Below are 15,487 nucleotides of genomic sequence, written 5' to 3'. Positions count from 1 at the left end.
GGGTCCTGGGATGTGTGTGTGACAGGAGTAGAGTGGTCTTGATTTCTTCCTCCAAAGGCTTCCCAAGTCAGGGGGGACCAGGACAGAAAAGGGACAGTAGGTAAGCAGGTGTAGAGCATTTCCTGCCTAGAACTATCCAGCAGTGTCCAGTTTGCATGGCAGCTTAGAAATGATTTCTGACCTGCTTGTTTCCCTCCCCCTTTTCTCCCTTTTCTTTACCCCAAGGCCAGGTTTCTAAGCATTATTAGTGTCCAAAATAGGAAGGGAAGAGGACTGGGGGAGGTAGTTTCCTAAATGTCGGGTAAGAGAAACATTTTTGTCCTTTGAAGCCCAGGGCAACGGCCGCCTGTCGAATCCTGCCGAGCATGCTTTTGCTCTGGACTCCCCAGGCACAGACCCCAGACTGCAATTACAGGGGATGTGTTAAAAAAAAAAAAAGCTGTTTCCTTGCAGACGGTGAAACGCAGGGGTTTTTTTTTGCCCGAGTCCCCTGCCTTGGGTGCCCCAGCCTCGTCTGGCATTCTTTCCCTTCCCTGTCTGAGGGTGGCTATCCTAAGTCAGGTTCTCCTTTCCCTCTGCAGCCACCTAGGAAGGGGACATGGGACAAGCCACACTAAAGTGGTGGTCTCTCATTGTTCTTGACACTGAGGGCATATGAAGGCTGTGAAAGTCAGGGACCCTCCCTTCCCTCGGGTTCCACAGGAGACACTGGGGAGCTGAAGGTTCCCCAGGGTGTCCAGCTGTGGAATCCAACTGGTGTGGGCTGTACTCAAGAAGGTACACACAAGGTACCCCTACCGTCTGTTTTATGGATCCTTTTGAGGCAGTTTCTGGTTAGGGTGTTCTAGGTCTCTACAGGTGACCTCAAACAGATACTGGAAGGATAGACCACTTTGTACTCACTCTTATCACCCCTTATTGCAGTTTCTGCTTACATGTCTGTTTGCCCCTCTGGGCTGATCACCGTCAGAAGAGAATCTAACTTACACATCTTTGTATCTCTTGTAGTAGTGCCTGCCACATAGCGGGCAGTCAGGGAATGCTTGATGAAGGAAAGAGAATATAAAGGGATTGTATCTTTCCACGTGTCTGGGTGCAATTAAATCGATTGTATTAAGTCTTTACATTTAGAGTCTGCCTGTGCCCCTCTAACAATAGACCAGAGTTTTTCTGCATTTGTGTATCAGTTTCAAGTGTCTGAGTATGCCCTCATCTTTGAACAGCCAGGATATCAATACCGACGGGTGTGCAGTAGAATAATCCTCACTCCACCCCCTTTTCCCTACTCAGATACAGCTACTTGGAGAAGCTACAGAATCAATCTTTATTTATGTACAGCCATAGCGATTTCTAATTATTTCTGTTGGTGAAGATGCCAGCAGTCCGCTGCACACTTACACATGCACATCCCTGACGTAGGATTCCCAAATCCCAGTCAGCGCGTGGTCCCGGACCCAGACTCCTCCAAATTGTGAAATGCCAAACCTGTTTTTGGTCCCAGTCTGTGCGTGCCTGAAAGCGTACCTGAGGCTCTAGAGGCTTACCCTTCACTCCCTTCTTCTTCCCAAATCAGCCACCATGAATCACGGCTACATTACACTTTATTTCTAAGCAAATCTCGGACAAAGCAAATCTCGGATAAACCTTGAGGCACATTTTACGCAAGGCGACATGGGCCGCGCGCCTCACAATCTCTGCTCGGCACCAGAGGCGTCCACGTGCCCTTGCGCGCTCCCGCACCACCGAACACACCCCCTCGACGCACGCGCAGGCGCGCACGCGCACACGCTCCCGAACTGCGACGATCTCTTCAGCCTTCCGGGAGCTTCCGCCTTCATCCTAGCAACGCCCCCAGTGACGCGGAAGGCCCCGCCCCTCCCGCGCGCCTCCCGGAAGTTGCCGGCCCGAAGCTGGGCGCAGGGCTCCGCGCGGTGCGAGCGGTGCTGGGGAGCAGTCTCCCGGCGAGAGGATTCGGCGAGGAGACAGTGTCCGGGCTGGGGCCGCACGTTCACGTGCGCGGCGCGGAGCGAGACCCGCTGACGATGGCGAGGCCGCAGCCCCTGGCGCTGCAGCTGGAACAGTTGCTGAACCCGCGACCGCGCGAGGCGGATCCTGAGGCCGACCCCGAGGAGGGTGAGGCCTGACTGGGGCGAGGCCACGTGCGGACCCGGCGGGATGTGAGGGGCCAGCAACTGGGCCGCGCCGCCTGGCCTACTCTCCTTACCCTTGCGCAGAGGGAAACTGCCTCCCGGGAGGGTTGCCCCCGGGCTCGGGAGGAGGGCTTCGGCTTCTTTCTGACAGGCACTCTAGACTTGGTGCTCCGGTGGGCGGAGCATCCCGAGGACTGGCGAGGAGCTGGTCCTCGGGTTAACTGTTGGTCCAGGGCTGTTGCAGGCAGCCAGAGTCTGGTAGCAGGCTGGAAGTTATCTTTCAGGATGCCCTTACTGGTATTGCCTTAGAAATGAAGAGCAAGTCTCCTCGGCTTTTAAACTCTGCCTGCCGCTGAGAACTTACTTGGAGAGTGAGGAAAGAAGTGGGTTCCCATGGTTCTGTTTAAGCCTCTTTAGGCTTCAAGACACTTGCTCAGGGCCTGACGAATGAGACTCCTGTTCTGTAAGCTGCTGTTCAAAGTCTAGTTGCGAGTAATCCTGCTTTAGACTTGAGTCAGAGAAGTGTGAGGAAGGGAGAAGAGGAGCGATAAATGTGAGTTGTGGACCGTGTCTTAGGAATATCAGTTGAAGGAACTGGGGCTGTTTAGCCAGGATAAGCGAAGAAAACTCCCTGCGGATTGGGATGGAGTGAGGATAGAACAGGATGATGGCTGACTTAGAATATTTGAGCGACTGTCACACATGGAAGAGGACTTAGCCTAGTAGTGTACGAACTAAGGCGTAGAAATATAGCCTACTAGTAGTAGCGGAGTCAGCTTACAGCAGCAAGGTAGTAAGTGGTCTCCCTTGGGAGGTAATGAGTTCCCTATTCCGTGAAGTTGGTGGGGATTTTGCAGAGGACATTCAAGTATGAGTTGAAAGGGTTTAACAAGGTTATCCTTAAAGTTTCTTCTAACCTAGAGATTCTGATTACTTTCCCCCCTTCCCCACAGCCACTGCTGCCAGAGTGATTGACAGGTTTGATGAAGGGGAAGATGGGAAAGGAGATTTCCCTGCAGTGGGTAGCATTAGAAAACTGGCGTCAGCCTCCCTCTTGGACACAGACAAAAGGTATTCTGGCAAGACCACCTCTAGAAAAGCTTGGAAGGAAGACCACTGGGAGCAGACTCTGCCAGGTTCATCTGGTGAGTAGACATATTTGCATGGTACTCTTTGTCTTTCTTCCCTAATTTTTTAGGGCTAAAATCCTTTTTTTTTTTTGTTAATGATCTCTGCAAGGCTAGTCTGTGTGCCCTCGCCTCTTATGTTAGGAGAGACCATTGATTTGGCGTTAGAAAGGGCTTTAGAGGTACTTAATTTTTGCTTCATAAAGAATCTAAAGCCCAGAGCAATTAAGTTGCTGTACTCCTTATGTTAGACTAATGGTTCACCCTAAAATGGGGTCAGAGAGAAGGTAGGGCATATCAGGTACTGGAGAAGGCTATGTGTTGAAAAAGCACCGTGTATGCTGCTCTTGGATTTTGACACTTCCTTCAGTTTTCCAAGTCTTGCATTGGGTCAGTGTATAACATTAGTTTGTGAAACTAATTTTTTGCCGATGTAGAAGTAACGTTATCCTTCCCTCTTCCCTGCAAGAGAGTTAGGAGAATGTGAACTTGTAGTTTTAAAGCTGTGTAAGTTTCTCAGAGTGGAAGAAGGAGCTGCATATGGTGATTATTGAGTGGGTGCCATCTGTTTCCCTTTAGACAGGTTAGAGGTGCCATGTTGAGGATCCACAGATGATGTAAAAGAAGCTATCATTCAGGTTATGATATCCATGATTTAGTCCTTAATATAGTTCTGGGGGCTTCTGATAAACTCATTTCATATCCTTTGCCTAAAGACTGATAAAGAGGCCAATCATGAGACAAATATTATAATATTTATTGAGCTCTCAGCATGTGTCAGACACTGTAGTAAGCTCTTTCAATTAAGTCCTAAGAGCCTGGGACACAGTAAGTCCTCAAAAAATCTTCTCTCCATTATCATTACATGTATCATCTCATTTAATCCTCCCAATAGCCCTATGAGGTTGGCACCATCTATTCCCATTTTACAGTTAAGGAAATCGGGGGCAGATTGGTTAAGTAACTTGCCCAAGGTCACATAGCTAGTAAGTAAGTGGGAAGAGCCGGGACTCAAATGAGGCAGTCTGACTCCAAGATCTATACTCTTAACTACTACTATGTATGAATATTTCTTAATATGAGAAATGGCATACTTTTAAAGAACTTAAAAGATTATTTCTGTTTACCATTTTTTGTACTTAGTTTTTTAATTTTTATTTTTGACAGCCTTCTCTGTCTTGAGTTTATATATAGTTTTTAAAAGAAATACTGAAGACCTATCACATTCTCATAAAATCTTTTATGAAGAAAGTGGTTGGTAACTGATCCCTGTATCTAATAATTATGCTTGCTGTACATGGGACCTTTATGTTCTACCATGGAAGAGATTGACTAATCAGTAAAAACCTGTAAGTATCAGGTGATACCCTAAGCATAAGTAAAACCAGGAGCCTTAACTAACGTTCTGTTTACTTTAGGATCAAATTCAGACTTCTTCCTGACTTGGTCCCTGAGCAACTCTCTAGGCTCATCTCCCACCGTTCTGCACTTCAGTGCACTTTTCCAGTGCTGGACCTTTGCATATGCTGTTTTTCTTTTCCTTTCCCATTCTCTGTCTGATCAGCTGTTACTTATGCTTAGTAAGTAAAATTATAATGTCTCCTACGCCCTTCCAGGTGAGTTAAGTGGTTCCTTCTCTATACATGGTGTACTAATGACATTGTAATATAATTATTGGTACGCATATCTACCACTCCCACCAGACTGTGAAGCCTTGCCCACAGATATTGCATTCTATTTGTCATTCCCTAGCTTTTATCTATGCTATAATAGGTGCTTAATAAGTATTTAATAAATATGGCACACTTGTGTGATAGAGACTGTGCATTTGAGATAGTTAATGATAAACTATGTTTTTTCAGATGCGGGTTTGGGAAAACTAGTAATTCCCTCACACCAGTTGAAATATTACCATTTTTCAAGGTCCAGACCAAAGGCAGCCTCTTCCTTATAGCCTTGCTGAAATTCATTTGCCCTATAGTTAACATTTCTCCCTCCTCTGGGTTATTAAAATTTTGTCACAGCACTTTTAATTCTTCTCTGTATTTTTTTTATGGTCTGTCTTTCCCACTAGAACCTTACATTAGGATAGGACCCATGTTTTATTCATCTTTGTTTCTGTGTAATAAATGTTTGTTGAATTGAATTGAGTACAATAATATATATACATTTTTTGGTAGATGCCAAAGTCCTCTAGTTGAAATGAAAGATATGGCCCGGTATTTGTCTCAAAGTAACGTCCATTTTTTCCTTCTTCCCTGCCTTGTTTAGACGAGGAAATATCTGATGAGGAAGAGTCTGACGATGGAGATTCAGAGGGGCTGGGTCTGGAGGAATCTGATGAGGATGCCATGAGCGCTGCTGAGGAACAGGAGTGTGGTGATGATGGGGACAGTAGTCTGGGCAGGAAGAAGAATAGCAGAAGTGGCTCTGTGACAATGCCAGGCTTCAGTGTCCAGAGCATCAGTGACTTTGAAAAATTTACCGAGGGAATGGATGACGTTGGTAGCAGTGAAGAGGAGGAAGACGAAGAGGAGAGTGGCGTGGAAGAAGGGGATGGCGAGGAAGACGTCGAGGGTGAGAGTGAGGAAGACAGGGGTGAAGACAGGAACAGTGAAGACGATGGCGTGGTGATGACCTTCTCCAGTGTCAAAGTTTCTGAGGAAGTAGAGAAAGGCAGAGCTGTGAAGAACCAGATAGGTTTGTACATGGTTCCCTGTTTGCTTCTTTTTCAGAGTGCATCTGATCTCTTTTTTGTTTGTTTGTTTGTTTTTGGCTGTTTGCTCTCTTCTGTGTCCTTCCAATTAGTTTGTGACATGCCCCACTTACCTAGAGGCCTAAAGCCCCATTCCTCTCTGCTTAGCCAGCCATTTCTCCACTGAGCTGCTTAGTTCTGCTCTAGTACTTCCGGAAGATTGAGGAGTGTCTTCTCCTCTCCTTGGGCTTTAGCATTCTCTCTCTCATGTAGCAAATATTTGCTTCCAAGATACTGAATTTATTTTCTATAATAGCGAGTGTTTCCCTAGCACAAAACTGTGATAAAGCTGTGCTGCTTAGAGACTGGCATGATGTCCTGTCCCTCCCCTCCCCGCCCCAGAAAGATTTTATAACTGAGAAGTGGAATTCTCCTTTTTTCTTTCCCAGCGCTGTGGGACCAGCTCTTGGAGGGAAGGATCAAACTGCAAAAAGCTCTGTTAACCACCAATCAACTTCCTCAACCAGATGTTTTCCCTATTTTCAAGGACAAAGGTGGCCCAGAATTTGCCAGCGCCCTAAAAAACAGTAAGGATACTTATGCCATATTGGGATACTTAGAACCACTGGCGTACATTTGAATACACTGGGTTCGTATTTGCAGCACCACGGAGTTGAAGGAGAGAAGATTTGGGTTTAGTGATAATGTGGTATAAAATAGTGGTTTTTAACTTTTTTTAAAAATAGCAATATAACTCTTTTGTCAAATGAAGACAACTTTGATTGAAATGGATTGGGTGCTTGAGTCATGTCTATTCCACTTTTTTCTCACCTGCCCTCACTTCCCTCTCCCTCTCCCCTTGGCTTTATGGGTTATTTCTTTTTCTTTTTCTTTTTTTTTTAAAGATTTTATTTTTCCTTTTTCTCTCAAAGCCCCCCTGTACATAGTTGTGTATTTTTAGTGGTGGGTCCTTCTAGTTGTGGCATGTGGGATCCCACCTCAGCATGGCTTGATGAGTGGTGCCATGTCTGCGCCCAGGATTCGAACTGGCGAAACCATGGGCCGCCAAAGTGGAGCGCGCGAACTTAACTACTTGGCCACAGGGCCGGCCCCTATGAGTTATTTCTTTAATACTCAGAGAACACTATTTGAAAACCCACTGGTATTGACCAAAAGGGAGAGAATGAGTGACTAGACTCAGTTCATTTAAGTTAGTTGTGTTCTTTGTTGGGAGGTTTCTAGCATGACATGCTAAGATGATTGTAATCATATCCTCCTTTTGGTTGCGTAGAGTGAGAATAGATGATGACTGCAAAGAGAGGGAAAGTTTTGGAAGAGAATTTTAGAAGAGAAAAGGAATTTAGGAATTTTTTGATTCCCAATCCCCTCATTTTACAGATGAGAGAACTGAGGCCCAGAGAAAATGAGTTGCCCAAAGTTACAGAGCTCGTTCATACATTTCAGAGACAAAACTTTAGCTTTTCTGCCTTGCAGTCTAGGAGTCTTTCTCTACCACACTGCCTCCTGTGTGCCTGTGTGCCCAGTGACATCAAAACCTAGGGCAGGGGGAGATTTTGGGTGACTACACAGTGGTTGGAATTTTTGTTCCTTGTTTGTGTGCTGAGACTTAATGTTTTCATTTGCTCTTTAAAACTTACTATTTTTTTTATTTTTTTGAGGAAGATTAGCCCTGAGCTAGCTGCTGCCAATCCTCCTTTTTTTGCTGAGGAAGACTGGCCCTGAGCTAACATCCGTGCCCACCTTACTCTGCTTTATACGTGGGATGCCTGCCACAGCATGGCTTGCCAAGCGGTGCCATGTCCACACCCGGGATCCCAAACGGTGAACCCCGGGCCGCCGAAGCAGAACGCGCACACTTAACTGCTCTGCCACCGGGCCGGCCCCTAAAACTTATTTTTATAATGTCATGGAGTTAGAGTTGGACATCTGATTTGGTGTCTGCCCCTAGGTAGAGTCACTTAAACCATTCAAGATAAATGTGTAGATTTCTAGGGTAGGGAATTCTATGACCCTTTCTTGTAGGAGAATACCTGGTTTAATGAGGAATTACTTCCTAGGGTCCAGTCTTTAGCTTGTTTGTCCTGCCATGCTTGAAATCTCTTTCCTATGTGAAGTGCCTGGACGATCCTTCAGGAACCCTGCAGATACTGGGAAAGTGGGTCTTTTATATCTGCTCCCCCAGTTTTTCTGCCTTCCTCCCTTAAATAAATGATAAATTGGCAGTTTTCAACATTTTTTGAGATTTTTGGAGCACTTCTCTGCTATTTTTAATGCCCTAGTACCCTAATTCCTGTTATGCCTTTGGAATGAGACCTAGGCTGCTCTATATTAAATGTCTGAAATGTTTCAGGGTAAGGCCTTTGCTATTTTGTTACTCATTACTCTTCTTGCTTGAGCTTTTCCATTTTTTTTTTTTGGATTCATCTTAAAACATTGATATGTTAAGGGTTAGCCCGTGTCCAGTATAGTGGACACCTTCTTATTCTTGGATACAATTTAGTCTCTTTAGTTATTTTACTTTTATTTTTCAACAGTTCTGATCTTTTTAATCTGTCTTTTTCGTACTTAACCAGTTGCCTCTTTGCCTCATTGGTGAATTCCAGATAATCTGACAGATGTCTATTAGTCTGACAGGGTGGGATGCGGTGGAAGAGGGAGAGAAAGGAATGTTTGTTTGGTATCACATATTCTCAGATGGGAGGGTGGCGAGTTTTCTAATAACTGGAATGTCTGTGCATCTGAAGGGTAGCTAATTTTTGTTTCTAACCTTATGACAATGTGATATAATATGTTGTATAGCTCCCTGTCTTGGTAAACAGATTTTAAGGAAAATTTCTTGGCTACATTCGTCTGGATGAACAGTTTATACTGTACTATGTAGCTGGTGTGGAACGTAGGCTGAATTTGTGCTGCCTCCAGAAGAAGCATTGGAACTTACTGCTTGGGCTTCCAGTAGTAGTTAGAGTCAGACTGTCTGGGTTTAAATTCCATCTCAGCAGTGGATTAGCTATGTGACCTTGGGCAAGTTACTTAACTTCACTGTAAAACGGGGATAATATGGTTGTGAGGATTAAAGGACATAATCGATAGAAAGCATAGGCACAGTGTTGGGCACACAGCACACCACGAATGTTAGGGACCAGTGTTATATTTTTCTGTGAAAGAAGCACTTGGCAATGTTCAGCCATGTGAATGATGATCATCAGTGTAACTAACCATGATCCCCACTGTCTTCAGTGGTTTTAGGCTTTTTATTAATGTTCAAATTCCCTGAATAGTTTACATTAACCATTTGTTCTGGAAAGTGGTAGTGTTGTAGTCTACTGTAATACTTATAATTCAGCTTCTGCCTCTTATAACTATGGAAAGGTGACCAGAGATTTCCTTATTGCCAAAGCAGGCTACTGCCTCCCTGAAGCATTGCCCCGTTCCTTGAAATCTTTCCATTTGGCTTTGGTGACACTGCATATACTGTTTGGGTTCTCCTGCCTTTCTGATTCTTCTCATCTCAGACTCTTCTTTTAGCCTCTCAGTGTCAGTTTCATTGCATTTAGGGTCCTGTTCTCAGGTTGTTTCCTTGATATATTCTTTCCTTGGCACTGTCATTTACTCTCATAGTGCTGTCAGTAGCCTCTAAAACAGCAGACTTCAGCTGCATTCTAGCCACAGTAAACTGAGCAGCATGCCTCTGTGCCTTCCGCACCCTAAATTCTACTTTTCAGAAACTAAACGAATACCTTCTTCTTTCCCACACTTAGTCCCCACTCACCTTGGTGTTACATGTTGTTATTGATAATTCTTGAACTGTGAATGGATTTCAAAGACTTTTTTTTATATTTTAGTAGCTGCGTAAGTGGTAAGTCATGAAGTAACCTTAGTAAAATTAAGGGATTTTCTATGCACGAAACGGTTTCTCTAAAGAGATTAGCTTTTTCTCTGATTTTCTTTTAAAAAGTTCTACAATTTTAGGAGGTGGGTCTTTTATATTGGTGGCAATAATATATAAGGAAGAAGGCAAGTTACTTAAGGAAACCTCAGCATGGGTTATTTAAAACTTTTCATTATGGAATGTATCAAGCCTATATAAAAGCAGAGAGAATTGTACAATGAACCCATATGCCGTTCCTAGCTAGCAGTTGCCAACTCACAGCTAATCTTATTTCACCTATACTTATACTAACTCTCCCCCTACTTCTGGATTATTTTGAAGCAAATACCAGACATCCTATAATTTTATCAGTAAATAGCATGTAGCTTTAAAAGAAAAGGATTTTAAAAGAAATCACAATACCGTTATCCCACATAAGTACATTAACAATGATTTCTTAATAAGCATAACTGATTTGAATGGATGGGAGAGGTGAGAGGGCATTTCTGTAACAGGCACTGTCTACTGTCTTTTTCAGAGTTTGCGCTATAGCTTTAAGTGAAGTGATTAAAGGAAAGCCAAACTTCAGCCATAATAAGTTGACCTTTTAGTGAAATGCATGTTATTAATGTATTTAATGAGATGCATTACAAACTGCAGTGAGCACCATGTTTCATTACAGGTCTAAAATGCAATATCATTAAAGACCTTTAATAGAAACAATGGTTGACATTTTGATATTTCCCATAAGCAAAAAAACCTAAGAATACAGAATAATGTAATACAAATATAGAGGAAGTGTTGAAATTTTTTACTTGCCTAAGAGTGTAAAAACAAATTCCACTATTAATAAATTATACTTTGTTTGCTCCTCCTCATCTTCCCACTGCCAGTTCATGTTCATCCTCTCCTCTCTCTGTGGTTGCCACAGCAGCTCAACTATTTTGACTTGAATAGATTAAAATTTTTACTGCTAACTTGACCTCAGCACTGATAGACACGTTAAAGAATAACTTTTTGAATTTTGAGTAAGTCATGGGCACTCATGGAGTCTTGATAGATGATGTTTCTGTTTTGTTTTTTAAATGTTATGTATTTTTAAGCAGACAGCACATTCACATGGCTCAAAATTCAAAAGATACTAACAACTCTATGGAGAAAATCCTCCTTCCCACCTGTGTACCCCTTGCCACCCAGTTCCCTATCCCATAGGCAACCATTATTATCAGCGAAATTCCCCCCTTTTTTAATTACTTAGTTGCCTTAGGTGACGAAGTCAATGAACATCTATTTGAGTGTTCTCTCAATTAACACTTTATGGGTTCATGGCAGAGTTCTCACAAATGATCTGTAGACCCTTGAAATATTCTTAATTACTTGGAATAGGTTTAAGTATTGGTTGGGACAAAGGCACTTGTAAGCTTCTCCGAGTGCAGCATTGTGTAGGATTGAGGACCCTTATTACCGTGAGTAGACGGTAATATTACCGTGGCCTCCATCTAGCCAAGATGATATGAATAAAATTGATCTTTTTGTTTCAGCCGATGGCTATCATTTTTAAAATAGCTTTGCTGTTCTAATTATAAAATTATGTCATGCTTACTTGAAAAATTCAGAAAATACATAAAAGCATAAAGAGGAAAATAAGGATTACCTGTAATCCTACTGCTCAGAGGTAAACCACAGTTGTCATTTTGATGAATATCCTTTCAAACCTTTTCCTTTGCTTACACACACACACACACACACACACACACAGACCCTTTTTAAAACAAATGGAATCTTATAAATATATACTATTTTGTAAGCTTATTTTTTCTACTTAATATGTCATTTCATGTCAGTATATTTAGATGTACATCAGCATTTTCAGTGGCTAAAGAATATTCCGTTTTATAGATTTACTGCAATTTATTTAACCAGTCTGTATTGATGGCTTCTTAGGTTTATTCTAGTTTTTCACTTTTATAAAGCATGCTTTGATAAAATCCTTGTACATACATATTTGTGCAATTTGTCTAAAAGTAGCACTGTCCAATAGAAATCTAATGCAAGCTACATATGTAATTTTAAATTTTCTAGTATCTACATTAAAAAAAGTAAAAAGAAACAGGTAAAATTAATTTTAATTCTTGTAATATATTTTATTTAACCCAATATATCAAAAATATTATAATTTTAGCATGTAGTCAATATACAAATATTAGAGATATTTTTTGTATATTTTTTCATGTTAAGTTTTTGAAATCCCGAATGTATTGTGTATTTACAGCTCATCTCAATTTGGACTAACCTTCAAGTGCTCAACAGCCACATGTGGCTAGTGGATACTGTATTGGACAGCACAGATCTACATTTCCTGGAAATACAATTACTAGGACAAAGGGGTTGTACTTTTTTTTTTTAAGGCTTTTGGAATATATTGCCAAATTGGCCCTTAGAAGAATGGTAACAATTCAAATTCTCATCTGTAACAGTTGTTTTCCTGCATTCTTGCCACCACAGAGTACTATTGATCTCTTATTTTTCCTAAACTGTAGTTGGGAAATGAAGGCAATCATTTCTTGATAACTTTCTGTTTGAGATTTACATAATGCCTGTTGACTTAGCACTGAAATGTATGTTATGTTTTGTGTATTTATTAGAGAATGAGTTCTGTGTAGGGAGACTTCTGGTCCCTATTGAGCTACTACCTAATTTGTCCAACCTGGTTCGTTAGGCATTTCTATTACCTAGAGGGTAAAGTTGGATCACTGAGCAAGTGCTTTCCCGACGTCACCAAATGGTGGAACGAGGAGGAGAGTGTGGGATTCTTATGCAATGATTCCACCTATCCTGAAAAGATGGAGCCCTGGATGGGTCCCCAGCTGTGGAGGCTTGAAAACTACTGAAACCAGTTTAGTTGGAAACTTTGTTTCATTGTTTTGGGTTTCTTAGGAATTCGGGTTGTCTTTGGCCCCAGAAGCAATCTTGAGAAGAGATGAGTTAGATAAGGAAGCAATTCTGACTTGGAGTAGCTAGTAGCAGTAGTAATTCCATGGTGGGGTCACTCTATCCACTGTATTCACGGTGAAGTTGTACACAACGTTCTGTGTTGGAGCCTCTTGACTGTATATGGACATCTAATTAGCTCACCTTTAACTATATGTGCCTGGCCAAAAGAGAAAGAGGGAGAGAGAAACAGTTTAAATAGTGCCAGTAATTCTTCCTGCCATTTTACTCAGTGAGAGAGTGCCCTGGAGTAAGCGGAGATGGCAGGCAAAATCTGCCATTGCGCGAGTTACTGTGTGTCTCTGGGCACCTCTGCAGTGCGCATCTCGTCGGACAGACTTGACTCTCATGTTTCAAGTTACCCCATGCAGTCCATACAGAGTGTCCCTCAGGGTAACCGGCTGTGTTTGGTCAGTAAAGTAGCTGCATGCTCTGGTGTTTGAGGGGAGACACCGCTTCTGCTGAACTTGCAGAGAGCGCGGTGCTGTACTTTATGGACGGTTTTAAAGTATGGGAGATTTTAAAGTAGTTTTGTCAGGACTTGATTTTTGCTTTATGCTGAGACTTTAGAACCTAACCACTGTGTAAGATGCTTCTCTACTTTGTTGTTGTTATTTATGTTTTAAAACCTGTTCTTAAATAGTTTTATTGAAATTGTACATGAATATGATAAATAGTACAGAAGCGTTCAGGAAGACAACAGTCTTTTGCCTATTTAGTCTCATTCTGAATATTTGTTTTACTTCTATAATTTTAGATAACTTGTTTATACCTCTATTTCTTGATTTATTTATTTTCTGGCATGAAAGATGAGAATGCTACTGTGACAGGTTAAGTACAATGAGGATTGCGAATTGACTATCTAATTTAGGCACGTGGTGGTCACTGTGACCTTGATGAGCAGTTTTGGTGGAGTGGGAGGGATACAGGCTTGACTGGAATGGGTTCGTGAGAGAATGAGAAAAAGGGATTTGACATAGTGAGTATACACAACTCTTTCTAGGGATGTTCCTTTAAAGGAGAGGAGAGAAGTGGGACTTTAGATAGAGATGGATGTGGAGTCCAGAGAGGTGTTTTGTGTGTTTGTTTTTGCGATGGGAGAAATAACAGCATGTTTGTATATTGATAAGAATGATCCAGCAGAGAGGGGAAAATTGATGATGAGGGAGAGGGGGGAAGTCTGCTGTAGCAATGTCCTTGAGTGGGTAAGTGGACATGGGACTAGTGCACAAGAAGGGTGGCCTTCGATGGCCATGTGGACAATTGAACCATAGTGACAGGTGGGAAGAGTATATAAATAGACATAGATGGGTAGGAGTCTTTTGATTGTTCGATTTTCTTTGAACTGGAAACCAAGGTCATATTGCAAATGAGGAGATAGTAGAAATTTTGAGAAGATATCAAATAGTCATTCCATCTTCTTTCCACTACAGTTTGACATTCTGCCCTGCATCTACAACCAGGATTTCAGTGCTTTATCCATATGTTGACCTAGAAGTTGAAAACCAATAAACTGCATTCATAGTGTTGTTACCATGTAAATAAGGTATAATACCAAGGCAGGGAAGAACTGGAAAATGACATTTTCTTTCCTGTGTGTTCAGATTCATGGCTCCTAGGCCGCTCAAAGGAGAATGTTCCCAGATTCGTTCAAGTAGCTCTGTTATTATCCTCCATCAGTTGTTTAAAGTCATGCTGTATTTTAGTTTGCTTCACATTTGGACTATTAGTTTATTGTATTGTATTGATTTTTCCTAAAGTCTCTAGTTTCCTTTTTATTTTTTCTGTTGCAGATTGGTTTTGTTATTTCAGTTTTTTCCCCAAAAAACCTTAAACCATGCCATCTCTTCTGTTGTATTTTTCCAATGTGAACTGGTTGTTCTCTGGGCCTAGTGCATGGCTGTGCTCCTGGGACTTCCTTTCATTGCTCTTCTAGGATAGAGCTACTGCTCTGCGCTTCTCTTGTCTTTTGTCTTAGTTTACTTTGTCAATTTGTTGCCAAACATGTATGGGGAATAAATTATCTGAGTTCCTGTATATTTAAAAATACCTTGCCCCTCATTCTTCAGTGATATATTCTTAATTGATTGGGTATAAATTTCTAGGTTGAAAATTACTTTCGCTCAGAATTTGAAAAATACTCCTCTATATTAGCGTCTGGTTGCTACTGCACAGTTACCACAAGCTTGGTACACCAACAGCACAAATTTATTATCTTACAGCTCTGGAGGTTAGAAGTCCTAAAACCAAGGTGTCAGTAGGGCTGTGCTCCTTCCGGAGGCCCTAGGGCTTCTGTTTCCTTGCCTTTTCCAGCTTCTAGAGGCTTCCTACGTTCCCTGGCTCACGGCTCTCTTCCATCTTCAAAAGCAGCAGTCTCATCACTCCAGCCTCCCCTTTTTTGACTCTCTTCCTACTGCCTCTCTCGTGTAAGGACCTTGTGATTACATTGGGCCCACCTGGGTAATTCAGGATCCTCTTCCCATCTCGGATCCTTAACTTAATCACACCTGCGAAGCCCTTTTGCCATGTAAGCTGACGTATTCCCAGGTTCTGGGGACTAGGATGTGGACATCTTTGGGGGACCGTTATCCAGCCTATCACAGGCCCTATTGTCTGCTGTCATCTGAGTGTTGTC

The 15,487-nt window shown here is 42.3% G+C and overlaps 1 protein-coding gene across 1 annotated transcript in view; it reads left to right on the top strand.

Annotated features, from left to right (window-relative positions):
* Window positions 1-1,895: 1,895 nt before the first annotated feature.
* AATF (apoptosis antagonizing transcription factor) overlaps window positions 1,896-15,487 on the top strand; it is a 101,055-nt gene continuing 87,463 nt past the window's right edge. Inside the window, exons 1-4 of the mRNA XM_046676483.1 lie at window positions 1,896-2,133; window positions 3,104-3,295; window positions 5,549-5,977; window positions 6,422-6,559. Coding sequence (XP_046532439.1) covers window positions 2,043-2,133; window positions 3,104-3,295; window positions 5,549-5,977; window positions 6,422-6,559 — 850 coding nt within the window. The 5' untranslated portion in view covers window positions 1,896-2,042. The remainder of the gene's footprint in view (window positions 2,134-3,103; window positions 3,296-5,548; window positions 5,978-6,421; window positions 6,560-15,487) is intronic.

The sequence above is a fragment of the Equus quagga genome, chromosome 11 (genome assembly GCF_021613505.1).
Source record: "Equus quagga isolate Etosha38 chromosome 11, UCLA_HA_Equagga_1.0, whole genome shotgun sequence".
Lineage (NCBI taxonomy): Eukaryota > Metazoa > Chordata > Mammalia > Perissodactyla > Equidae > Equus > Equus quagga.
The sequence above is the reverse complement of the archived record's forward strand: the minus strand, read 5'-3'. Positions and strand labels throughout refer to the sequence as shown.